The 27,187-nt window shown below is 45.4% G+C and overlaps 1 protein-coding gene across 1 annotated transcript in view; it reads right to left on the bottom strand.

The window, feature by feature from the left end:
- Positions 1-3,296: 3,296 nt before the first annotated feature.
- Positions 3,297-27,187, bottom strand: part of SEMA5A (semaphorin 5A) — a 549,084-nt gene continuing 525,193 nt past the window's right edge. Inside the window, exons 17-23 of the mRNA XM_068990538.1 lie at positions 25,188-25,413; positions 21,851-22,069; positions 17,905-18,075; positions 15,723-15,878; positions 13,418-13,465; positions 6,048-6,259; positions 3,297-3,592 (exon numbers count right to left, since the gene is read on the bottom strand). Of these exons, the coding sequence (XP_068846639.1) occupies positions 3,473-3,592; positions 6,048-6,259; positions 13,418-13,465; positions 15,723-15,878; positions 17,905-18,075; positions 21,851-22,069; positions 25,188-25,413 (1,152 nt within the window). The 3' untranslated portion in view covers positions 3,297-3,472. The remainder of the gene's footprint in view (positions 3,593-6,047; positions 6,260-13,417; positions 13,466-15,722; positions 15,879-17,904; positions 18,076-21,850; positions 22,070-25,187; positions 25,414-27,187) is intronic.

The raw sequence follows: 27,187 nt of genomic DNA, 5'->3' as shown, positions 1-27,187 counted from the left end.
TCACTCGTGAATCAAGGGGCCAGACCCCTGGCTCTCGCTGACCCCGTGGGCTGACTGTCCCTGGGTACAGAGGCTTCTCCACATAGAAGCCCTCACATCTGCTCACCGCTTACCCCTCTCGGTTCCTTTAGGCTCTCTGTCCACCCTCCACACACACAGGGCGCTATCTTTTCCCCAGGATTACTGCCAATTCTAGTCAGAATCGACAGGCTTAGGGACATGTCCCTGAAAGAGCAGGGACGTTCAGATCCCCTGGTAAGTTCCAGGGGCACCAGCACAGAAGCAGGCCTAGAGCAAGTGAGGCAACTGGGGAAGAAAAAACCCGAGTCCGGGGACCCTGGGTCTTCACGCAGCACAGCCTGATTCTGCGTCCCCAGAATCCACAGAGTCAAGGTCGTCCAGGGAGACAAATCCCTCAGTGTCATCAGAGCCATATTTTACAGAGCTACATAGCCACCTGCTATGCCATGAGCAGGGACCCTGGGGCAGTGCGGGTTGGTGTTAGGCAGTGACTAGTATAGAGAAACCACCCAACACTGGGAATCAGATTCCAAAGAATTTCCGTGTGAGACTGAAGCCTGGCTCCTAATGAGAACCAGCCAAACTTCAACTGTATCTAGAAGCAACCCTAGAAATTAAACTGTGATTAATGCCATTTGATGTTAGACTCAGAGAAATACAATTTAAAACTATTGGTTTCTATTTGTGCTGCCTGTTCCAGAAAGGAAAAAAAAAAAAAAAAAAAAGACCAAAGAAAAGGCAGGAAGAAAAAAGAAAAAAGAAAGAAAGAGAGAAAAAGAAAGGAAGGAGGTTGGATAATGAAGAAGTTACACAGAAATTTAGAATGTGACAAGCGCTGGCAGGAATCTCTACCATCCACCTTACAAAGAGCTGCTGCTGGAAGTCTCCAGAAGTGGGAGACTCTGCCATGAAAGCCGTCACGTGGGGGCTTAATGAAGGGTACAAAGGGGAGGCAGACACATGAGCAGTAGCCCTACGGTGATGGGAAAACAAAAGTGATTCCACGGCTGGTTAAAATTCTTAGATTATAGCTAAAACTATTCCAAAACCAACTCATATTCTGTTAAGTAAGAAGGAGGGATGGAGGCAGGAAGGGATGGGAGGGAAGGGGAGAGAGAGAGGAGAGAGAGAGCAGAACAATTTTATTTCGAATAGAATGCCAGAGAACAAAAACAAATGAATTTCTTTGTGGTGATAATCATAAAGCTTTATGTAATCAACAACATGAAAACTCTGTTGTGGGGGAGGGTGCTGTCCTTAGTGTGTGAGACTGATTAACGACCAACTTTGAAGTCATTTAGAGAAAATTTCCCATCAAGTTCAGTGATGCTTTTTCTTTGAAATGTCAGTGTTGTCTGTGCTAGTGGAAAGAGAATGATCTTGTAAGCTTAGAAAACACTGTGGGAGCTGGAATTCACAAAACCACTAAATGTGCTACCCGATGCGGACACCTGTCTTCCCGGACAGTGATGAGACAGGGTGAAGTGACCGAGGAAAACACAGCCCAAGGACAATCAGAAAACCAAGTGTGGACTTCAGACAGAGCAATCTCACACAGCATTCAAGGGAACACGGGAGATACAGCATGGACTCCCCACTGGAAAGACCCAGAACATCATTCATTTGAAATCTATCAGACCTCCCAGAGCCCAACTGCAATTTAGATTTTATTTTATTTTAGTAGAGCTGTTTCAGAAAATTTGGGTACATGAGAATGTTTTGAACTCAACAACATTCATTACTAAGCATAAAAATTTTGAATTTCTTTAGATAGGATAGGGTGAATACACGTATGCTAAAACATACATGTGTCCCTCGATGCCCATACTGTAGATTTTCACAGATCTGAAGGTTCATTGATCAATAAGAACATGTTTTTAATGTCCATCCAGGCCTTTATCATGACACCCAGAGGCATCCAACAGATAGTTTCAATCTTCTTGTTACTTTCAAAAATTATTCAACCAACTGCCATATATTATGTATTTTTCTTTTGTGAGTAATTTAACCTGTTTGTTTTTTTTTTCCTTCTGGGGACCACACTGAACAGTATCAAAACTCTGAAATGCTTATGAATGATTGAAGCTCAGAACACTGGGATCAGTGAAAGCCTTAACTTCCAGATACCCTGATTTCTCAGGGTACTTCTTCTGAAATGTTGTTGCCCCCATGCAGGGAGAGATGGGAGTAGGTGGGTGGGAAGGCAGCACTGAGATAAAAAAACAAAAGGCACCCAAGCTAAACACCACCTCCTGACCTGAGCTGGAGGCAGCAAATGACAGCTTGGAACTTGGGGAGCACTTCAATAAGCACAGCAACAAGCTGCAGAAAGCCAGCTTTACACATCATTAATGCTCTTAGTAGGGGCTGATGGCCATACGTTAGTTCTATCAGGGAGATGGAAAATAGAAAGTTGCTTTTCATTAGATGTCAGTTCATCCAATGCCTTCTGTAGCATGGAAAATTAAAAAAAAAAAGTTGTTTTCAATTATATTTCAGTTCTTTCCATACTTTCTTCATTGGCCTCATGAATGTTCAAAATTTTTCTTTGCAGAGAGAGGGCAGGTGCAGAATCTATTATACAAATGCTAAACAAGCGGTTATTTTACAGAGTGGTTCTTCAGAATGTTACCACGGCCCAGACAGGCAGGCTCCCTTGACTGTGTGGCAAAGAGCTCCCTGAACTGCCATGAAATCCACAAGTCAGAATAAGGCGAGCTTCATGGCGAGCTGCAGAACACAGTCACCCTTCATCCCGCCTGTCCCTCCGTTCTTTACACTCACTTCGCCTGGGAACAACACAGCAATGGCAGCAGGCTGAGGGTGGAGACCTCACATCGCGTACCTGCACCTCCGCACATGCAAGCCAGGCTGAATCCCCAGGCGTCCTCAGGCGAGAAGCGTTCCAAGTCCAAACACACACAGTACCATCCAGAATGAGAAGGTGGAGAGCACCACAATGGTGAGTCCTTGTATGGCCACATTCATATTCTCCATTTTATCAATACTATAAAGCAGGTGGAGGTGGGGAGGCTCTCATATAAAGTGCCTGCTTTTTTGAATTAAATCACCATTAAGATTTATGCTCAGAGTCAAGAAGATTGTTCATATTTCTAAGGACAGCTTCCAATGTGGGTGGTACAGTTACAAAAAAGCTCAAAAAAAGCAACCAACTTAAAGTGGTCTGAACACAATAAAAACAAAACAAACTGCACACCATGGCTCATTAAAGACAATCATCAAGAATTGCAGACCAGATTTTCACGGTCATGTTTAGATTTCTGTTGCTTTTGAGAACGTTTCTCTTCGGCAGCAATGGGACACTAGTGGCTTGAAATGCACTTGAGATGTATCCACACTCCATCTCTGAAGGCTTGGAGACATGGGCAATCAGGGAGCACAGGCCTTAAGGAACTGGGGGAATTACAAGAAGCCAAAAATAGAAGAGCTCTTAGTACTCATCATAGTTATTGAGATCTGTAAAGTAGGCGTTAGAATAGGTCTTCCCGGTGAGATGTGGGTTGAAGTATTTGTTTCTTTCCTCTAGGATCAAGTTGTTTTTGTTAAATGCCTGTAAAATATAAGATAGAAGATTTACGAGTACTCAGTAAGCAGTATTTCAGAAAGAGAATATAACAGGAGACGATTATAGTTGACCCTGGAACAACACAGGTGTTAGGGGCACCGACCCTCCTCGAAGCTGAAAATCTGAATATAAGTTATAGTCAACCCTCCATACATGTGGTTCTTCCGTGTCTGAGGTCTGCCTGGACCCACAGTGCTGCATCCTGGATTCAACCAACCTCCTATCGGGGAGTACGGTAGTATTTAATATTGAAAAAAATCTGCAAATAAGTGGACCCAAGGAGTGCAATGTTGTTAAAAAACCTGCTGTATGTATATTGGAGCTCTCCCCTAAGCCTTCATTATTTTAAAATGTCTTTTCTCACTTACACGCTGCTGCACATCATTTTCCTTGTTGAGGACTTGCCTCATAACCAGAATGAGGTCGGTAGGTTTTTCAGTCCAGATTATTTTTGAGCTTTACTCAGAAAGTCTACTTTTGAACTTTAGTCTGAAAATTTCCAAGAGTTAGAACACCTAAATTGAAACCTCCAGGAAACCTAAGACTCTAGTGATTTCAAATTCATGAGCACTTTGAGTATTACCACTTATAACTGAGTAGCTGTATAAGCAGCTTTTGGATTGTCATGGTACATTGATAAAAGATTTTGAAGGAACACATTTACATAAATGCATGAGATTCTTAATTTCTCATTTTCTACACTGGTGGGAAAGTGACTGTGGTGGTGGCGGTTTCTACAGCAGCCATTTCTGACACGAAAGCTCTTTCTCACTAAGAGAACAGTTACCCCTACTTTGGGGCCTCGCTGGTGGTTCAGATGGTAAAGAATCTGCCTGCAATGCAGGAGACCCAGGTTCAATCCCTGGGTCAGGAAGATCCCCTGAAGAAGCGAAATGCTTACCACTCCAATATTCTTGCCTGAAGAATCCCATGGACAGAGGGGCCTGGTTGGCTGCAGTCCATGGAGTTGCAAACAGTCAGACACAACTGAGCAATTTTCACTTCACTTCACATACCCGTACTTTTGTTGAACTATCCTAAGTAGAGGGTAAATTATGAGAGGCTCAAAATAAAAGATGTTAGGTAGGTGGCAGAGCCCAAATGTAGGATTTATCTGGCCAAGGAGTCAGAAGAAAATTCTAGAAAGACTCATTAGAGCCTGGACAGTGGTACTTTGCCTTCAGAGCAGCAAGATTTCAGATTAAGTGGCTCCTGGATCTTCAGTGAGAACAGGAGCCCAGCTAAATGATTTCCAGATGCTTGAAGCAACTGATCACAGGTGAGCTGATGGGCTGGGGTCACATCGAGAAGGGCTCCCTTCTTGGGTACTGGAGGATTCTCCTTGAAGATTCTTGCCCATGGGAACACATGCTCCTCCTCATTCTCTGGGGGCTTGGTTCTGAGAAGGTGTGTGGGGTGTGCTGATGGCTGCTGGACCCAGCTCTGTCTCTATGCATGTGGGGGCCCCATGGTGGTGAGAGAAACGAGGGAGGACCCTGCAGATCCTGGGACATAAGAGCCTCCAACTAGCTGAAGCTGTAAGGGCTGAAGACACTCCGTTTTCCACACGGGAAGGAAACTGGATTTTGAATGAAACCATCATAGCAGAGAGAGGGCATCAACATACTCCCTAAAGAATATTAAGGGGAACCATGAACTTCATAGGAATATCAAAATTCAGGTAGTGTAATGAAATGATGGCATTTGCAGCAACGTGGATGGACCCAGACATGCTCATACTAAGTGAAGTAAGCCCGACAAAGACAAATGTCGTATGATATCAGTTATATGTGGAATCTAAAAAATAATACAAATGAATTTATTTACAAAATTAGAAGTATGGGATTAATAGATATATACCATCATACACAAACTAAACAACAAGGATTTACTGTGCAGCACAGGGAAATATATTCAATATCTTGTGAAAGCAAAGTGAAAAGTGAAAGCAAAGTCACTTAATCATTTTCAACTCTGAAACCCCATGGACTGTAGCCTGTGAGGTTCCTCCGTCCATGGAATTTTCCAGGCAAGAGTACTGGAGTGGGTTGCCGTTTCCTTCTCCAGGGGATCTTCCCGACCCAGGGATTGAACCCGGGTCTCCAGTACTGCAGGCAGACGCTTTACCATCTGAGCCACCAGGGAAGCAGCAGAGGGGAAACATATTCAATATCTTGTAATAACCTATAATGGGAAAGAATTAGAAGCCATATATACATATAACAGAATCACTTTGCTGTACACCTGAAATTAACACAACATTGCTAATCAACTGTCTTTCAATATGTCAAATAAAAATTAATGGAAAAAATAAGAGACATCATTCACCTTGCCCCCCACCCGTGACCTACATCACCACCACCGGGCTTTGCTGACAGCCCCCAGGATAACACCTGCGTCCTTGGCACACCTGGCCCCAGCAGTGGCTGCCAATCCCTACCTTGATGGCCTCCACCGAGTCATACTTGTCCAGTTTGTTAATGTGGTTGGTTATGCTGGTGTTGAGAGGGGCGGGTGCGACGGGGTGGATAACGGTGGCGTCGTGGGATTGTTGCTGGTACCGCTGGCAGTAGGTGTAGACGAGCAGCGTGAGAAGGCAGCCTAGGATGGAGCTGCTGAGCCCCACGGCAATCATGTGGAACAAGTTGAACTCTAAGGAGACAAGAGCCACAGTGAGGCCGCTGGGAAAGGGACACGCTCCTCCCCAGTGCAGTGAGCTCAGAGGAAAAGAGAAGGACACAAGGGGAAAGCACCACATTCCTTCCAAAACTCAGGAAATCATCGGACCCTCCTTTAAAGTGTCCCAGGGATGTGCCTGGTGGTTTGGCACTTAAGACTCTGCCTTCTAAGGGAGGCAGTGTGGTTTGATCCCTGGTCAGGGAGCTAAGATCCTACGTGCTTTGTTGTAAAACAAAAAACGAACAAACAAAAAAAAAACACAGAAACAAGATATAGAACAGAAACAGTACCATAACAAATTCAATAAAGCCTTTCTTTAAAAAAAAAAAAAACTTTAAAAATATAAAATGTCACTGCCACCAAAACGCTTCTCCACATCGAGCAGTGTAGTTTACGTCAACGCTTTTACCGATTATAACCAGTCCTTTGGACGTCCCCACACACCCCAGCAGAGACGTTTTCTTTTCTTTTAAGGCTTGAACAAGAAAGTCCTTCTGTCTCAAGTGCAGCATGATCTGTGGTCTCTGGGGTTCCTCGGGAACACGTTTCCCATGTTCCTGAAGGGACTGAGGGCCCCTGCACACAGCCAGTCTGTATCCCGGGAACACAGCAAGGATGCATCTCACTGCTTCCCATCCCCGCTCACCTGCGAGCCTGACTACCTCCCCTCTCCTTTATCGCTTCGTATTGTTTAAAAATGTGCTCTGACTGCATCATTCTTATGTTTCCACTACATTTTTGGGATATGAATATGCACATATTGTATAACATTAGAAAGGGCATAAGGGTAGACAAGAATAAGTCTTTTTTTATTTTTTTAAATTTCCAAGTGGAAACGACTGTCACCATCTTCTGTACTATGTTTTGGAGATGCAAGGCACACTCACATGCTGTGCATGTATGTTGTAAATGTCACCCGGGGTACCATTTTTTTCACTCACATTGTATTTTGGAGATCTTACAAGTAAAATGCTTTACTCCAAAGAAACAAAGGATTTGTGTCAAAGAAATATGATCTTTTAATGGTCATGGAATTACCCTCTTTTATACAGAGCTTTTTTCCTACTTAATAGCATTTTCAAGTTATTCTGAGTTATAGATACAAAATATTGAAAAAATGAACTGACAGGGCCTTATGTCTCTAATATAGGATTGGTTTGAGTGGTATCAAAGTGTCATAGCAAGGCCTCTTAATGTCTGAGAAAGAACAACAAAAGAAAAAATAAGATATTCACTGTGTGTTGGTAAAACACCCAACAATCAAAATTTTAAGCCTTTTAGGAAATAAAGATGACATCTGAGCTATGCCCGTGAAGCTGAAATTACTGAAATTCAGGTAAAGCAAAATATGACCTCAATGCTTTTCCGCTCTCTTGGCAATGTATAGCTGACCAGGTGCCTGAGAGTTACTGGCCTTATGTCTCCATTGCACAGGGCACATCTGAGGATCTGGCTTTTCCCCCAGATGTCCCCTCCATGCATCACCAGACGCCAAGTACCACTCTTGCTCTCTGTCACCTGTCCACTCTGCACTCAAATGGGACCACTGAAGATGCCTGCTGGGTACCACTGTGGATGCTGGATGAGAAGATGGAGTCACATGGGGAGGTCCCCAGGGAGAGGAGACCTGCGAGTCTGTTTCCTGTACCCAGCAGTTCCTGGCATATTTGTTCCTTAATCACCTGGGCTCCTTCCCAAGGACTCTGAGGGCTGCCTTTGCCTCATCTGGGATCCAGAGCACAGGTGGAGCATCCTCCACCCATCTCTAAACCCTCTAAGCTTCTCCCTCTATAGCTGCGCCCCTTTGCTCCTCCTGGACGCCACGTTCCGGGGCTCTGGGGCCCTGGGAGCCGGATTTGCACCCTGAGGTGGATGAAGGCGGTGCAGAAGGGCAGCCTCCTGCTCTGTGCTCTGGGGGCCGTAACCAATGTACTCGCACTCACACTGAAACTCTACACTGATGATTCCTAACAGAGGCCTCCAGTGCCTTCAGCACCTGGGGGTGGATAATCCAGGAGGGTGTTACTAGAACATTCCACAGGGCCACCCATTCCCTGACATCTACCTCAACTTTTCACGTCTTGATCATTTGGTCACCAATTTAACAAAGTGAAAGGAATCAATAAATCTGTGGCTTTTCCTGATTTTGTCTAAAGCCTTTCGGGCTGAATCTGGGACAGTAGAATAAAGTATGTAAGGGCCACTCTACCAGCAACCACTAGAAGCTTCTACTCGAACCCTAAAGCCGCCCTCAAGGTAAGCAAGCGTGGATTCCACACCTGCCATTTCTCAATGCTTTAGCCATTTAGACCCTCCAGGGTCAAGGCCATGTGGGGATAAAAGTACTTCTGCTGCCTATATTTTCCTCTAATAGCTTCAGAGCGTCCAGTCTTACATTTATGTCTTCAATCCATTTTGAGTTCGTTTTTGTGTAGGTGTTAGGGAGTGTTCCAATTTCATTATTTTACGTGTGGCTGTCCAGTTTTCCCAGCACCACTCACTGAAGAGACTGTCTTTTCTCCATTGTATATCCTTGTCTCCTCTGTCACAGATTAGGTTACTGTAGAAGCATGTGTTTCTCTCTGGGTTTTCTATCCTAATCCATTGATCTATAGTTTCATTTTTGTGCCAGTACCATACTGTACTGATTACTGTAGCTTTGTAATATAGCCTGAAGTCAGGGTGCCTGATTCCTCCAGCTCTGTTTTTCTTTCTCAAACTTGCTTTGGCTATTTGGGGTCTTTTGTGTTTTCATATAAATTGTCAAAGAATTTGGTTATAATTCTGTGAAAAATGCCATTAGTAATTTGATAGGGATTTCACTGAATCTGTAGTTTCCTTTAGGAAACAATAGTCATTTTCACAATATTGATTTTTCCAATTTAAGAACATGGTACATCTCTCCATCTGTTTCTGCCGTCTTTTTGTCTTTCTCCAGTGTCTTACAATTTTCTGAGTATGGACCTTTTGCCTTCTTATGTACATTTATTCCTAGGTAATTTATTCTTTATATCCAGCAAAACTGACTTTCAAGGATACAGAGAATAATCTGTTGTCTCAGTGCCACAACTTGGAGAACACTGCTCACAAGAGCCCTTCCTGTGGGAATATTCAGAGAACGAGACCAAAGCAACAGGCAAGACATAGACAAGGGGCTGGAGGTGAACCTTAAATATGCAGCTACTTGTAAACAAAAGCCAATGAGGGTAAAAGGGGAGCACGCAAGGTACAGTTGCTCTGGGTTCTGATGGTGCGGACAGAGCACAGCTGCAGATACTGCGCTTTTCACACTTGGAAGGTTGGTGGGGACTCTGTCTAGCAAGTCCATTGGCACCATTTTTCCAGCAGCATTTGCTCACTACGTGCCTCTGTGTCACATTTTACCAATTTTTGCAATAGTTCAAACATTTTTTTAATTACTGTTATAATCTGTTACGGTAATCTGTGATCAGTGATCTTTGATGTTACTATTGCAAAAAATTATGACTTGCCAAAGGCTCAGATGATGGTTAGCTTTTTCTTTTTTGGGCAATAAAGTACGTTTAAATTTATAAAAGTACTTCTGCTGTAGTAGTAATGTATTATATTATAACATGGGGAAGATGTATGACTCTCTCCATATGCAGATACTTTGTCATTAGTCAAGTGAATCATTCCTGCAGGTACCTGGGGAAGGCTGGGCCAGCTGACATTGCTAGGATGATTGTATAGTCTGTGTCTCATGCAACTAAAAATAGCTCTCAAAGTCGGAACCTTTCAACAGGCCTACATTTTTTTCTGCGTAAGTGAAAAATTGTTCCTATTAAATCTCTTGAATCTGCTTAGTGTGGCACTTCACTTTAATATGCTTTTGCTGTTGTTTTTGTTCAGTAAATCTGGAATAGAGACCAACTACCCAGTGGGCTCAACTGGCCGATTTTCTGTGTAAAGTTGGACTGATTTTTCAATAAGCTGAAAAAAGTTATCTGTGAAGTCCCCTCAACATCCTCAAAACTCCTTGCTAGGTAATCTTTTTTACTTGTCACCGCTACAATTGGCCCCATCTGACCTCTCACCCCCAGGACTTCCCTGGGGGCTCAGACGGTAAAGAATTGGCCTGTAATGCAGGAGACTCGGATTCAATCCCTGGGTCAGAAAGATCCCTTGGAGAAGGGAATGGTATCTTCCCCCAGTATTCTTGCCTGGGAAATCCCATGGTCAGAGGAGCCTGGAGGGCTATAGTCCACAGAGTCACAAAGAGTCAGACACGACTGACCAGCTGAGCACACCCGCACACATGACCACTTACCCACCTGCTCTGCTGTGCCAGTGTCAGCAGCCTAAGACGAAGACAATGAGTTTTGAAGACTGTGATTAAAGTTTCTATGACTGAATCAATAACACCTCGAGGTTTGATTTGGTGCAGCATATGGCAGAACTGGCTCAAACACACAAATGCTGAATCTTAGGATGGAAGTGGGCCTTCTGTCCCTTCTAGTTCAGTTGTTAAAGAATCTGCTTGCAATGCAGGAGACCCAGGTTCGATTCCTGGGTTGGGAAGATCCCCTGGAGAAGGAAATGGCAACCCACTCCAGTATTCTTGCCTGGAGAATTGCATGGACAGAGGAGCCTGGCAGGCTACAGTCCATGGGTCGCAAGAGTCAGACACGACTGAGTGACTCAAGAGAGAAAGAGAACAGGGCCTTATGTGCCATGTCCTCCTGGATGTTCAAGGTCTTGGCAGGACTCCCATATCTTACCCTGAGAAGGCCGGCTGAGGAGAGTGGCTTGTGAATTTGTGTTACACCTGGAGGGTCAGTCATGCTGCAGAAGCATCAGCTGGCTGCACCCAGGTTCTGCCTTGAAATCCCTCAAGATGGGGACACTCTCTATAAATTCTGCCACTCTGGGGACCCTGGGTGTTGTCTGAGAGTGTTGCCTGGACAGAGATGCTGTGGCTGCAGACCCCAGACCCCCTCTGCTGGGACACTCAGCACCAGGACTCTTTTCCTGGGGTGATTGTTGGTTAGTTGCTAAGTCACGTCTGACTCTTTGTGATCGCACAGACTGTAGCCCACCAGGCGCCTCTGCCCATGAAATTTCTCAGGCAAGAATATCGGAGTGGGTTGCCAATTCCTTCTTTAGGAGATCTTCGTGACTCAGGGATTGAACCGACACCTTCTGCACTGGCAGGCAGATTCTTTATCACTGAGCCATCTTGGACACCCAAGGTGCTCCGGGCTTAACACTCACAATGGGATCCCACTGTCTGGATCTAGACCCAGCTCCACTGACTTCCCGTGAACCTCCTCTCTCTGACCTTCTGTTTATAAAATGCAGATAAAAGCTGTGGCTGCTACCCCTTCTCTGCAATTCCCAAACCACAGCCTCTGAACACTGATTTTTCACCACTCATCTGGCAGCGAAGCCCGACCTGACCCAACCCGACCGTTTGTTGCAGAAGCGACCATAAATGCCAGGAGGAGCATTCATTAGCTGCTTCTCTTCACCCACATTCAGTGGCAAGGTCTTTAAAGAGACTGGTTAATATGGAGTGTGGTCCCCAGATCCTCAGGGATGCTGTACTGTATATGCCCAGTATCAGCCGTCTATACCCTGAAAAAAGCTGACTTCTGAATTCTTCTCTATTGCCAAGGGTTCTACAGAAAGAACTGTGGGCTGCGGCACCCACAGGAACAAACTTTGCGGGGATGAAATAGGATACCTCCTGTCATCTGATACAGTGTTGAGCACATAGTGACTGATCCAAAAATACTAAAGCGCCAATAATTTTTCCGTGAACCAACCCACATTCATCTTGTAGCTGGATCCCAAGGTGTGTGCATGCTCAGTCACTTCAGTCATGTTTGACTCTTTGCAACTCTATGGACCATAGCCCGCCAGGCTCCTCTGTCCATGGGATTCTCCAGGGAAGAATACTGGAGTGGGTTGCCGTGCCCCCTCCAGGGGATCTTCCCGACCCAGGGATCGAACCCCAGTCTCCTGTGTCTCCTGCATTACAAGAGGATTCTTTACCGCTGAGCCACCAGGGAAGCCCAGATCCCAAGGTAGTGGTTGCTCGTCTGTGAACTCAGAGAACTGACCCACGTCAGACACCAGACATCACCCTTCTCGGGCACAAGGCTCTCCTGGGACATGTCATTTCTTTCCAGATGAGTTCCCACAGTACGCACCCCTCATAAAACTGGAACAGAGTGGGTGCTCAGTAAACACGACTGAACAAATGGATTAACAGATGGCCAAGCACACAGAGTGTAACAGACAGTGAACACTTTATCAGTGTAGTTAATAACACAGGTACATCCCCAAAACACACCTCTGAAAATCCAGCTTCTTTCTGAGTGTGAGAGACCAAAGACCTTTGACCTGAGCTGTATGGGACTCCCAGCTGGAACAGATGATGCTAGGAATGGTCAACACCTACACACAGGGAAGACACTGGTCTTGTGTTTGGGTACTGGCTCCCCACAACAGCTGGACAACGGCTGGACTCTGATCGATGGACAGCCAGCCCCTCCCGTCCAGACAGTACAGAACTAGACGGGAAAGTCCAAAAGCATCCTGGATTTGACCCAGGGAATGCGATTTCTGTCATTCAGGGTTGCTTAAGTCTAACCTTTCACCCAAAATAAAACTATCATTTTATTGCATCAGCCCTTTGGAGATTTGAGGCTGGCTGCCATGGATTTACACTATAAATATAAACAAAATGGCTGAATTCTGTTTTACTCATGGGAAATCTAACTGTAGCTAATACCAAGATCACTGGATCATAAAGCTTACATCCACCAAAAACACCTGAGGCGCTTATTAAAACACAGAGCCGGACCCCTCTCAGTGACATTCTGATTCTATAGATTGAGAGGGGCCTGAAAACCTGCATTTCTATCAAGTTCCCATGTGATACTGATGCTGCTGGTCTAAGGACCCAGTGTAAAAATCACTGATGCAGACATCAAATATGGACTCCTTTGCATTTTTACTGCCAAAATAAAATGTGTTTAGATCGAGGAGTTCCTCTAATCTATTTTTCTTCGTCAATAGCAGAAACATCACATGAAACATATGAGATTAGAAAGGACTGGAAAATATCAGAAATGAACTAGGAATTAATTAAAAAGCAGAACTCACCCCCACACCTTTTCTCTTCTATGCTGCTGGATCTGGCCACAGACACTTCTGGAAAAAGATTCAATCACAATGTATGAAGGGAAGGAAGATCACATTAATGATTCATTTACAAAGTGTCTAATGATTTTGAGTTTTATGTGAGTCAATGTTTCCAAAAGCCTAATCAATTGTTTTTTAAAAGCACATTTATTTGTTTGTTTTAGCCAACCTGAGATGCATCTGGTTAAGGTCATCTTGATTGCAAAGGGGTGAGATTAATTACAGCAATGAGAAAATACTATGGTCTCCCAGACTGAAATCAAGGCACTTGTGGCAAAACAAGGGTGCAGTTTGTGCAGATTTTCGCTGTGGAACACTGCAGTGTTTGCCTCCCGGGTTTCTGCCTCCGATCTTTTGTCTCATCAAAACCAGTGTTGTCACATTCCCTAGGGAGGAGACCATTCCACTAGAGCTCAAAGGAAATTGCCTCAACAAATAATTTCCCTACTCAGAGGTCATTCATGCTGTTTTTCATGCTTATGTGAAACCCACAGGTAGGATGCCAATAAAAGGAGAGCTCCACCTAAATGTTTTAACTCCCAAGGATACACACCATTTCAAGAGTCCAGAAATGCTCCTGATTTTTCATTCAATAGCAAGAATTAAAAATATGTCTATGGTTGAAAAGGAAACAATAATCAACACTCCTGCAGTTCTAGACAGTGGAAGATTGAGGTGCCTTAGGAGGCCTAAGCTAACTTTCTCTAAAACATGACCACTTTTTCCTTTAGTGGAAGAGAACAAGGTATTCTTTACTGCAACCTTTTAAGAGGTTACTCTATGCTTTTGGTCCATGTCAGAGTCCTAAGGCACATGGTAGGAATATGTGAAATATTTTGTAAGTACCTAGCCCATGCCTTTTGGTTGGGTGTTTAGATGGCATCACTGACGCAATGGACATGAACGTGGGTGAACTCTGGGAGCTGGTGGAGGACAGGGGGTCCCAGTGTACTCTGGTCCCTGAGGTCACAAAGAATCAGACACAATTTAGCGACTGAACAACAGGTGGTGCCTGTGTGAGCATGTGATGGGTGATAAGCTATCACTATTAACCAAACATTGATTTCACATGGAAAGGACTGTAGCCGTAGGGCCAGCCAACCTCTTCTCTAAGACGAGAACAAGGATGGGTTTCCATTTTCCCAAATATCCTAAGATTACATGAAAAGAACGGTCCTCTTTTCTCTGTGCAAACAAATCTGCACAGCATTCCCAAAGCATTTAATATTTTTAAAAAACAATCTATTTTCATTTTTTGAACAAACTATCTGACTGTGTTATAGTCAATAAATTGTAGAAGATCCTGTGCTTAGAAAATCTTAAAACTCAGGGCCTACATTCAAGTCTCCAACTGCATTACTTACAAATCCATGCATGTGTGCATGCCTGCTAAGTTGCTTCCGTTTTGTCTCTATGTGACCCTAAGGACCTTAAGGAGCCCACCATGCTCCTCTATCCACAGGATTCTCCAGGCAAGAATAGTGAAGTGGGATGCCATGCCCTCCTCCAGGGAAACCTGTATCTCTATCTCTATCTCTATCTCTATCTCTATCTCTATCTGCATCTCTGTCTACACCTGCATCTCTGTCTGTATCTATGCCATGCCCTCCAGAGGACCTTCCAGGTCCAGGGATTAATTAGCATCTCTTATGCCTCCTGCATTGGCAGGGGGGTTCTTTACCACTTTTTATGTCTCCTGCACTGGCAGGCAGGTTCTTTACCACGAGCACCGCCTGGGAAGTCCCATCTATGTCTACACCCTGTATCTATCCAAGCATCTGTCTCCTACATCCAACGCTCACATCTATATGTCCACTCTATACGCATGTATCTGCGCCTACACCTGCCTCCGTACCTGTCTACACCTGTATCTACGTGTGTGTGCATGCTACATCACTTCAGCTGTGTCCTACTCTTCGCAACCCTGTGGACTGTAGCCCGCCAGGCTCCTCTGTCCATGGGATTCTCCAGGCAAGAATAGTGGAGTGGGTTGCCATGCCCTCCTCCAGGGGATCTTCCCGACCCAGGGATGGAACCTGCATCTCTTCTATCTCTTGCATTGGCAGGTGGGTTCTTTACCACTAGCACCACCCGGGAACTCCCACAAAGTCATAACCACCTGGAAACCGTAAGAACTGATTGAATGATCTCTTGTTTTACCAAACAGAACTTCAAAGAACAGCTAAAACTCCCACCCATGAATCATTTCCTCTTGAAACCTTAGAAGTGATTTTGTTCACACTAATAAGTATCTCTGCCCCCTTACCTGGAATGAAGTTGGAATCAAAAACGCAGGGCCGGCTCTCCGTGGTGTTTCCCGAACACTGGCTGCCCACGGGGAACAGAAGGACGCACTGGCGGACACGGACCTGGACTCCAGCCACGTCACACTCAGACCACTCTGACCACTCAGACCAGCTCTCTGCAGGGGCCCGAGGAGATGAGATGCGGCAACAAGACCATTAAGATCCACCAACCTGGAAGCCTGGCAGCTTACCGACATTGAGTTTGCATATGATATTTATAGTTTAAAAATAAGATAGACTCATATCTCATGCCCAAGTCCAGTAAATAAAACACACAGGAGTATGAATCAAAGAACTCATATACCTTTGATTAGAAATAATCTGCTTAGAGCACACTTTCTAAAACACACATTATTTTAATGCTCTAAAGTTATAGTGTTAGACGCTATCCTACAGGATCATTCACACTCACATACTTCCCTGGAAAATTTCTACAGCTCTCAGCACCCAGGCAAGAGAAATGACATTAATGAGAAAGTCTTGGCTGCTGAAGGGGGTTCAAGCTACTACACATATTAATATTTTTTTCCTGTTATGAAAACAGCCCTGCAGAGTCAGTACACCACTGGCAGGCTGTCCTTGAGGTAGAATTCATTCTTTCCCGTGTTTACTGTGCCTGAAGAACCAAAGATCCAAGAACAAGTCTGGGTCAAGGTTAAAAGATGAGCCAGCTAAGGTCACTTTACCCCAGAGGAGGAGATTCACTAGGATATGTTAAATTCATCCAGGTACACAGACGTGTGAAAAGAGAGGATTAATACACATTTTAAGGGAAGATTTTTAAAAACATGAACTCTCAATAATATTTCTGAAATATTAATAATATAAAAAATATTGTTAGTACACATTTTGTTTTTTTCTTTTTTTCTACACACTTTGCTTTTTTCTTCCTTTTTAAATGTAAGCATCCTCTTTGCAGTTCAGGGAAAATCTGGAAACCAAACTTGTGTTTTGATCGATTGTAAAGGGTACAGTATTTCCTGAGAAATGTGTAAAGTAACTGCTTTTGGACTGACTGAGGATACGGTTTCTAAACACTTCTCAGTATACAAGAAACCTGCAAGGAAAATCTTCTGGAGCTAGTTAAAAACACACACACACACAAGTGTTAGAGTGTTTCAAAGTTTAAGTCAGATTCAGAAGAGAGTGTCTCATTTTCACTCCAAGTGGTCCCTATATGTCAGAAAACTGAACTATTCTTGGATGGGGAAGGCTGCTACAGGGTATCCACTGGGCACTGGGGCCACCCAGCCTTGGAGCCCAGAACCCACCCCTATGGTCCTGAGGGGATTCCCATGAAGCCACTCCATAAAGGCTCTCTGATTCCCACCCTGATTCTCAGCAACAGAATGTCAGTTCCCATTCCCTGCCTGCCTGCTCACTCAGTCATGTACGACTCTTTGTGACCTTATGGACTGTAGCCTGCCAGGCTCCTCTGTCCATGGGATTTCCCAGGCAAGAATATTTGAGTGGGTGCCATTTCCTTCTCCAGGGGATCTTCCTGACCCAGGGATTGATCCCACATCTCCTGCACTGGCAGGTAGATTCTTTACCACTGAGCCAGAGGGGAAGCCCCTCAGTACCCGTTACCAGCTTAAACATTGTAAGAATGCTTGGCCACCACCAGTTTCTGTTGCTAGTTCTGCAACCATGGCATGGTGGGAATAACTCCATTGGATTAATAGAACAACGTGTTGTGAAGTCACTTCACCGGCAACACTGTGGCATTGCTGTGTTCCCTTCTTTTAGTCTTACTGAGGCACGCTTTTGTCAGTTTCACCATTCCTCCATCAAAGTGAAAAGTGAAAGTGAAAGTCGCTTAGTCGTGTCTGACTCTTTGCGACCCCATGGACTGTATAGCCCATGGAATTCTCCAGGCCAGAATACTGGAGTGGGTAGGCTTTCCCTTCTCCAGGGGATCTTTCCAACCCAGGGATCTAACCCAGGTCTCCTGCACTGCAGGCAGATTCTTGCTGAGCCACTAGGGAAGCCCAAGAAAACTGGAGTGGGACTTAGCAGCAGCAGCAGCAGCAGCAGCCTATCCCTTCTCCAGTGGATCTCCTGCATTGCGGGCAGAGTCTTTACCAAGGGGAAGGCCGAAATTGCCCTGTCCTCTGTGCGGGGACGGGAAGGGCTGCTTACCGGGGCAGGGCTGCGTGTTGCAGAGTGCCTCCTCTGTGTGCAGTCCCAGGCAGATGTCACCTCCGTAGGCGGGGGCTGGGTTTGTGCACGAGCGGGTCCTCATGTAGTGTCCCCCTCCACACGTCGCCGAGCACGTGGACCAGGAGGACCAGCAAGACCACATGCCATCCACTGGGAAGGGGCACAAAATCACAGCACTTCTGAAACCCATATCTGACCGAGCTCGTGGGGCTACCCAGGGTCTGCACCGTGGGAACACATCAGGCACACCATGGACCATCACAGGAGGGCATATGGGGTCTTCCACATTCCTCCTCATGCCTCCTCAGTTCCTCTCAATTCTTCCAGGAAATATTTCTAAGCATGTAACATGCAAGTGCAAGGGTGATCGAGGAATGCATGTATGTCAGTAGAACGAAATCCGGCCTATGGGGCTGACCAAGAACCTGGTTCTGTAGCTGTTCAGGTGAAGCTCCAGCTACTGCTCACTGCTGCCAACAACACAGGACAGAACCAAAGTCTTAGGCTCCCTTTGTGTTCCTTGCAGTTTACTGAACAAAGTGTGGACTTCAGGATTTCACGGACAGAGAAGCAATAAGTGTTCTTCACACACCACAGGTGCCTAATATATGTTATAGACAGAACACTGTTGTTATTTAGTCACTAAGTCATGTCTGACTCTTGTTATTTAGTGGCTAAGTCATGTCTGACCCCATGGACTGTAGCCCGCCAGGCTCCTCTGTCCATGGGATTTTCCAGGCAAGAATACTGGAGTGGGTTGCCATTTCTTTCTCTGGGGATCTTCTCAACCCAGGGATCAAAGCCACCTCTCCTGCACTGGCAGGTGGATTACCCCTGAGCCACCAAGGAAGCCCATAATGAGAAAACTCATTTTAAAATAAAATACAGTGCCCCTTTGTGGACCCAAGAGGACGGAGGAGGAGTAAATTCATAGACAGGGAAGAGTCCTAGATGAGGCAAAAATAGCCCATAACCGGCTGAGCATCTCAGTGTGCAAAGCTCCGAGCTCTTCCAATCCCTCCGTGTTGTGTTAGGAATTTTCTAGGAGGTGGGAGAGAGAATTAGCATTTGCCCCACTGAGCCCCTGAACTTGTACCCTCCCAAGTGGAAAGTGAAGAGGGCCACTCTGAATGTTTTCACAGCCCTCTAGGGAATCTGGGCTTTCAAAAGAGCTATCGCAATACACCAAGGTTATGTATACACAGTGCTGGTTCGCCAGCACATCCACAAAAATAAAAGCAGCCGCTAGGTCACGCTGATGGGATGTGTCTGAGATGGACCCCAGCCTAGCACCCGAGGGCCAGGGCAGCACCCAAGAACCTGCAGGAGTCTGCACATGCTGCCGACGGCAGCTGGGGCTCGTGTCTGGAGTCTGGGGAGGTGGCGTGGGCGAAGGGTCCTGACTTTCCCGGCCTCTCTTTAGAGCACAGATGCTAATCTAATCAGGTTGCCCCACGGGTTCCTTTTTGGCCCCCTGGGGAAAGAGGAGCCCTTCAACTCTCCACGCTGGGGCTGTGGGAAAGACATGACCTTTCCCAGCCCCTCAGCATGGCTCAGCCAAGAAAGCTGGGTAGTTTGGAGGGGAGAGTCTTCTGAGGCTGGGGAAATTTAGGCAGAGAGTCTAGGAAGTGCAGAGTGGCGGGAGGAGCAGGAACGCGACTGGGAGTCCCCACCACAAAGCTGGGGACTGTACATTAAGTTTAATGTTCATGTTTATCCACCCACCCAACTATCCGCCCACCATCTTCTCATCATCCATCATCATCCGCCCACAATTCACTCATCATCCATCCATCTGTCCATCTAACAGATGCTCCCTAAGTACGGCTGCAAGCCAGTTCTTTGCTTAAGGAATTCAGGAAGTTGTTTTTTTAACCAACTGAAAAAGATGCTACAGATGCAGGCTTCTGTGCCTTTAAAAACCCTGTGCACTGTACTTAGAGTGACCCCTTATTCCCCGCCCCCGCTTGTCTATATGGCCAACTCGCATCTGGCCCTGAGGACTCAGCCCAGGGGCAGCCTGCTCGGTACAGCCGCCCCGATTGCAGCTCAATGGGTCCCCGGCTGATACAGCCACTGCATTTTGTCATCAACCAAACAGCTGGTGACCCTAAGAGGTTGCCATCGTTCACAGGATGCCTCCTCACTAAATTCTTAAGTTCCTTTCCAACCTGGACCAGGTCACTGAGTCTTTCTCTGTGCTCTGCTGTGCTTAGTCCCTCAGTCGTGTCCAACTCTTTGCAACCCCTAGGGATGTAGCTTGCCAGGTTCTTCTGTCCGGGATTTTCCAGGCAAGAATACTGGAGTGGGTTGCCACGCTCTCCTCCAGGGGATCGTCCCAGGGATGGCACTGAGGTCTCCCGCATTGCAGGTGGATTCTTTACTGTCTGAGCCACCAGAGAAGCCCAAGAAGACTGGAGTGGGTAGCCTATCCTTCCTCCAGGGGATCTTCCCAACCCAGGGGTCAAATCCAGGTCTCCTGCATTGCAGGGGGATTCTTTACCAGCTGAGCTAGCAGGGAAGCCCGAGTCTTTTTATATTCAGTAAATAATGCACAGTAGGTTATCCAAAATGTTTGCTGAAGAACTGAATGAATTTAAAAAAGGAAGATCAAGTAACAAACGGCTTATTTTCTCATCCTTCAACAACCATCACTGGAGCTATTTGGAGCGTGTGCCAGGCTCACTGGGAGCTGAGGGCATGGTCAGGAGTGAGACGGTCACCCTCCTTGGGTGGTCACTCTGAAAAAGTCCAAGGCAGGATACAAAACCAGAGCCCAGTGCGCAGGATGGCCGTGCAGCGTGGGGTTAAATGAAAGCTGCTCTGACATGGGAAGGCCAGAGGAAGATCTCTGGTGACACAGCTGCACTCAGAGCCGCAGCAGGAAGAAGGCAGAGATGCTGAGAGCATCAGAGACGGCAGAGGAGCCTTCCCAGCAGTGTCGGTACTCAGCACCCTGCATGGGGGGCCCTTGAAGCTCATTTACCGACCCTGCGCTTGTGCGGGAATTCATGGACTCAGGGAGGAGACTGACTGCACACCTCTGGTGCGCCTGCCGGAGAGGCGCTGCACGTTTAGAGGACTGAACTCAGGAGGAGGTGGACGCCTGTGAGCTGAGGGCACCCAGGACGGGCTTGGCAGGCTCTCAGGGGCCCGCCCTGTTGACTGTCACTCTGGTGAAGGCTCTGTGGTATGAAGGGAGGCCAGTTCTGGGGGGCTGGGCCCATCACACGCTGGGAGGGGCCAGCCTCCGGTGTCAAGGACAGGACACGCCTCTCCACGCGAAGAAGCCCAGCCCACCTCTCATGAGGTACGGTGCCTGGGCCCACCATCCCTCAGAGGGGCTCTGGGTAAGTTCCCGTTTCTTTTACAGCAGCAGAAACAGGTGAACATAATCTGGTCTAGGTTATGTTTGTCTTTATAGCAAGGCAGTTGGAAGATTATCTCTATATCCAGATATCTAAACCTGTATCTATACTTAACATCTGTGTCTGTGTCTACACCGACATCTACATCCACAGCAACATCTATATTCTAAGCTGTATCTATGCTGCGCTGTGCTAAGCCACTTCAGTCATGTCTGACTCGTTACATCACCGTGGACGGTAGCCCGCCAGGCTCCTCTGTCCATGGGATTCTCCAGACAAGAGTACTGGAGTGGGTTCCCATGACCTCCTCCAGGGGATCTTGCTGACCCTGGGATTAATCAGCATCTCTTATGTCTCCTGCATTGGCAGGTGGGTTCTTTACCACTAGAGCCACCTGGGAAGTCCACAATTTATGTATCTACACCTCCATCCACACCTGTGTCTGTATCCACCTATCTATCACAAGTTATACTCAAACATAAAGCCAGGGAAGCTGGATGAGAAGGTCTTCCAAGACCTTTATGTTTCAGTTTTTCCAGATTTCGGGACCTGCTCACCTGGGCAGGGCAAGATGTTGCATTCCTGGTATTCTAGGGATGGGCCCAGGCAAGGCATGCCCCCGAACTTGGGCTCCGGGTTGTTGCAGACACGCTTCCGGTTCCGGATGCCCCGGCTGCAGTCTCGGCTGCACTGCGACCACGACGTCCAGGCTGACCACGCCCCGTTGACGGTGTGGGCGGAGTATCTCCCCGCCCGCAGGAAATCTCCGGACAGGCCTGCCAAGGGAATGGCCCAAGTGTGACTTTGTTAGGAGCTGTTAGAGTAAACAGAGTCCAAACTAACCCTCATTCTGCAGCCACTCTCTGCTCTGCCTCCGCAACTACATTCTCAAGTATCCGTGGAACAATTTTTACACTACAGAAGTGAAAAACGAAATAAAAATAAAATTGCAGTTTGCCTGATAATCTCCTATAATTCAGGTCTTCTATCTCCACAGTTGCTATTAAATAATGGTACAACTAAGTCCTCAATTTGTGAATGCGGCAAAGTCCTTGTAACAGAGTTCTTTTTTTTTTTTTTGGTAATAGATCACTTACTGTTCTGAGAAACTTCTTTCAAAGAAAATACACCCTACTCACTTCCATTGGGAATTCTGCAACAGATTGCCCTTGTACAATTTGTGATTATTTTGATAAACATATCTACTGCCTTAAAATATTAAGAAATAGTCATTTTCTCAAATGGAAGCAGGGTGACATGGGTTTTAGCAAAAAACTCTCAAAGTATGGCATGAGGTTCTGGGTGTGAGGAGGCAGACATATGGATGGTTCTAGGCTTCTTGGTTGCTTACTTAAAATTTGTGGCTCAGAAACCTATGTGGGGTGTTCTTCAGAGAAAATGGATGAGAAACATTTCTCTGATGAGACAGTCCTTTGTGGTTAATCAATATAGAACATACAATTTAGCCTTGTTTTGTGTGATAGGAGCCAAACAAGTCCAATTCTGTATTCTCAGGGTATCAATACCAAGATGGGTGGCTGGTAATTAGAACTTGAAGCCACTAAGAAGCAAGAAGGATGAAGTATTTTTCAAACTATGCCCACAATATACTTTCAGAGGAAATGTAAGATGTCTTTTTAAAATGTATATCAAAATTTTCCTTAGTTTATATTACTATCATTAAAAATGAATGTTAATGTTGGTTTTATATATACATGAGAAAGGAAGGATTAAAAAAATATATGTTCAGAAAAGAGAATAAAGTTAAAGAAACAATGTCATTCATTTTCTCTTTTTTACCTTTGATGTCATAAGAATTAAGTTCACAGCCTGCTCTGAAATAAGGGAATCAGTGACTGAATTGAAGACAGGGTTACCAGATTTAGTGAATAAAATACAGGAAGCCGAGTTAAATTTTAGTTTCAGATAAATAACAAATAATATTTTAGTATAAATATGTACATAAGTGCATGGGATATACCTATCTTAAAAAAAGACGCATGGAACATGTGTGTGTTAGTTGCTCAGTCCTGTCCAACTCTTTGCAATTCCGTGGACTGTAGCTCACCAGGCTCCTCTCTCCATGGTCTTCTCCAGGCAAGAATACTGGAGTGGGTTGCCATTCCTTTCTCTAGGGGATCTTCCCAACCCAGGGATCAAACCCAGGTCTTCTGCATGGCAGGCAGATTCTTTACCACTGAGCCACAGGGAAGCACATGGAACATACTTATACTAAAATAATTTTTGAAAAATATCTGAAACTCATATTAAATTGCACATTTTGTATTTTATTGCAGAACCCTAACTTGAGATCATTAGACCATCTCTTGTGGTACACAGATATTTAAAATGGGTCTTTAGTTACCTATTTCTTGGTATTCTATCACCTACTTTCTCACTAAAGTAGGATTTTATAATGAATCAGAATGCATATCATGCTGCTTGACTTTGTAGGTAGGTAGTGTTTATTCCTTTGACTTAAAGTGTATACTTATTCAAATAAAATACTTCACTAGAGTAGACTTCCCGCCCCCTTCCCCACCAAGAAACAACGAACAACCTGTCTAGCTGCTGAACTGCAGGGAACAGAATGGTTTGAGGTCAGGAGACAGTTAATGTCAGTGGAAATATGACTGGGAGTGGCTCTGGAGGGCAACTGTTGAGCCGCAAAGCATCCAGGCTGGCAGCTCCAGGAGGAGGAATGCAGATCTGAGACCCATGTGTAGCTGGTGACCCTCACTAAGAGCCGGTCCTTGTGAGCGCAGCCCTGCAACAAAGCAGGAGCAGACTCATGGCACCTCCATAAGCTTATCCCACCCACAGCAAGCCCGACATGGCGACTCATCAGCTCCATGGTCCGTCAAGGCCAATCACTCTGAACCTAAAAATGATGTTGATGGTGGCTGTGTATTCTCTACCACAGTCACATTGGGAGAATAACAGAGAATCATAAATGCAAAAGTGTAAGGAATGTTTGAGCTGGTCCAGTGTAAGATATGACTACTACTGTTCTCATCATCTTGCTCTAAGAACCATCTTATTTTCTTTTTAGGATTGCACCGGTTTTCTTAAATCAGATGAGCGTTAGAGGAGAGATAAAGAAAGAAGCAGAAATGAATCTCTTTGGGATAGCCAACCGCACTCCCTTTTCTGTAGTTGAGACACCTGAGCCTCAGAGGGAGCTAGTGAGTTGCCTGGTGGGTGCAGGCGCGAGTGGCGTTAGTGGGGGAAGGTGGCAGGCCAGGCAGAGAGTGGATCATCCCATCTACCTTAGTGCTCTCCCTACATAAGTCATACGACATTGAAGGGATTTGTACAATTTTAAGGGGCAAAACAGTTTCAAACAGTATTAAAGGATTCTCACATACTGCCATTTTTAGAAGAAAGATTCTTTCATAGACATAAACACAGATGCACTTCCTTTGTCTTTGTCCCATTTGGGGAGTAAAAAAAGGAAAAGCTTTATTTGCAGGTTACATTTCAGTACCAACTGCAAAGGGATCTGTACAGTCTCTGACATCAATAATGATAAATATATATAATTGTATGTGAATAAAAGTGGTGATGGAAGAATACAGAGGTTCCTCAGTATATATTCTGATACTAAAAATGTCTCCCATAAATTTTTCTGGACCCATTATAAATATGGTGCTATTTTGAGGGATGGAATCAGGGAACCACCCCAACATGTAACTGAATATTTATAGTAAGGGTCTTTCCCACCAGTTTGCTATAAATTCAGTTCTGATGTGGAGAGATCATTGTTATAAACATGGCTAAGCCATACTGAACAGGAAAAATCCACCCTCCCCACCAACTATTCTGTGAACTTGGAGAGGAGACGGAATGCCTGTCCCTTGAAGCAGGTCAGTCCCTACGGAGTCGCTGACTCACCATCAGTGGAGCAGCCACTGGTTCCATCACTAGAGCAGTACCGCATCTCAATTCTCTGTCTTCCCACTTCCAGCAAGTTTGGATCAGGCAGACGGGCTTTGCATGTGTACCGAAATCGCTGCTCGTAGTGACCCCCATTGTCAGAGATGTTGACAGGCGTCCAGGGAGTCCAGGGCGTGGTCTTTTTCAGCTCAGGGCATGGGTTGGTGTTACAAGGCTGGTACTCCTGGGAGAGAAAACACATGACATGTGCTCATCATACTGCAGAAACAGAGCCTAGTGCTTCCTTCCTTAGGTGAAAGACAGGATTCTTTCAAACTTCAGGTCCTGAGACCCACCAGCCACTCTACAAAGTTAAAAGCACAATTTTTTGGTCAAATTAGGCATTCAAGAGTTAACTGCAAAGGAATCTGCACAGTTTCTCCATCAACAGTGAGAAAGAGACAATAAATGTGATTGCATGCGAATAAAAATGGTACCTATCATTACATTTACTGAAAGTGAATAAAGATGGTGAAAGGGCTTCCCAGGCAGTGTTCATAATAAAGACCTTGTCTGCCAATGCATGAGACATAAGAGGTGTGGGTTCAATCCCTGGGCTGGGAAGATCCCCTGGAGAAGGAAACGGCAACCCACTCCAGTATTCTTGCCTAGAGAATGCCATGGACAGAGAGGTCTGGCGGGCTACAGTCCACGGAGTCACACAGGGTCAGACACGACTGAAGCGACTTAGCAGAGCAACAAAAATGGTGATGCCCCAAATCATCTTCCTTTCACTTAATAATGGCTGAAAATGCTGTTTATTCTGATAGGTTTAGCTGTTTTTGTTTTTTAAGATTATAGTTAATTAAAATGATGGAACCAATATTTGTTTTTAGGATGATAATCTGTTTGATTTGAGATTTATGCCTAGCTTAAGCTCTGGATCACACATTCAAAGTGTTAGAAAGGTAGCTATCCAGCTGATAACACAATGCATGATAACTTTTAGTCTATAAGAAATTTCCACAAGATAATTCAGTGGTTTTTCTCAGTCTCAGCTCCCTTTCCTCAAGCCAGGTGCCTCCCCAACAAGCAAAAGTGAGAGGACCCAGGCAAGTAGGCCATGCAGTTGTGGGTGGTGCAGTTTAGGACTATACCGCTGCTGCTGCTGCTGCTAAGTCGCATCAGTCGTGTCCAACTCTGTGCGACCCCAGAGACAGCAGCCCACCAGGCTCCCCCGTCCCTGGGACTCTCCAGGCAAGAACACTGGAGTGGGTTGCCATTTCCTTCTCCAATGCAGGAAAGTGAGAAGTGAAAGTGAAGTTGCTCAGTCGTGTCCGACTTTGCGACCCCAGGGACTGTAGCCTACCAGGCTCCTCCATCCATGGGATTTTCCAGGCAAGAGTACTGGAGTGGTTGCCATTGCCTTCTCCGATAGGACCATACACCTAGGTCTAACTATTTGACAAGAATTTTAAGCACTATGTCTCCAGAAACAAGACTAAACCTAAGGGGTGCAGAGTTTGAACACAGAACTAGATCCCAAGTCCTCCTTTTGACAGCAGAGGATGTTTCATTAGAGAGAAAACCTACAACCTGCAACACACCCAATGATGGCCATACTTTTAAAACAATTTTATTAATGTTAAATATACATATCAAACGGGAGTTAAGTAGCTTTCTAGCATTTATTATTAGAAATAGTAAATTTTTCATAATAAACATGGCATCCAGTCCCATCATGTCATAGCAAACAGATGGGGAAATGATGGAAACAGTGACAGATTTAATTTTTTTAGGCTCCAAAATCACCGCAGATGGTGACTGCAGCCATGAAATTAAAGAGTGTTTGCTCCTTGGAAGAAAAGCTATGACCAACCTAGACAGCATACTAAAAAACAGAGACAGTACTTTGCCAAGAAAGGTCCATCTAGTCAAGGCTATGGTTTCTCCAGTGGTCATGTATGGATGTGATAGTTGAACTGTGAAGAAAGCTGAGTGCCAAAGAATTGATGCTT

This window comes from Capricornis sumatraensis, chromosome 18 (genome assembly GCF_032405125.1).
Source record: "Capricornis sumatraensis isolate serow.1 chromosome 18, serow.2, whole genome shotgun sequence".
In the NCBI taxonomy this organism is placed as follows: domain Eukaryota; kingdom Metazoa; phylum Chordata; class Mammalia; order Artiodactyla; family Bovidae; genus Capricornis; species Capricornis sumatraensis.
Note: the sequence above shows the minus strand (reverse complement) of the source record. Positions and strands in the feature narration are given on the sequence as shown.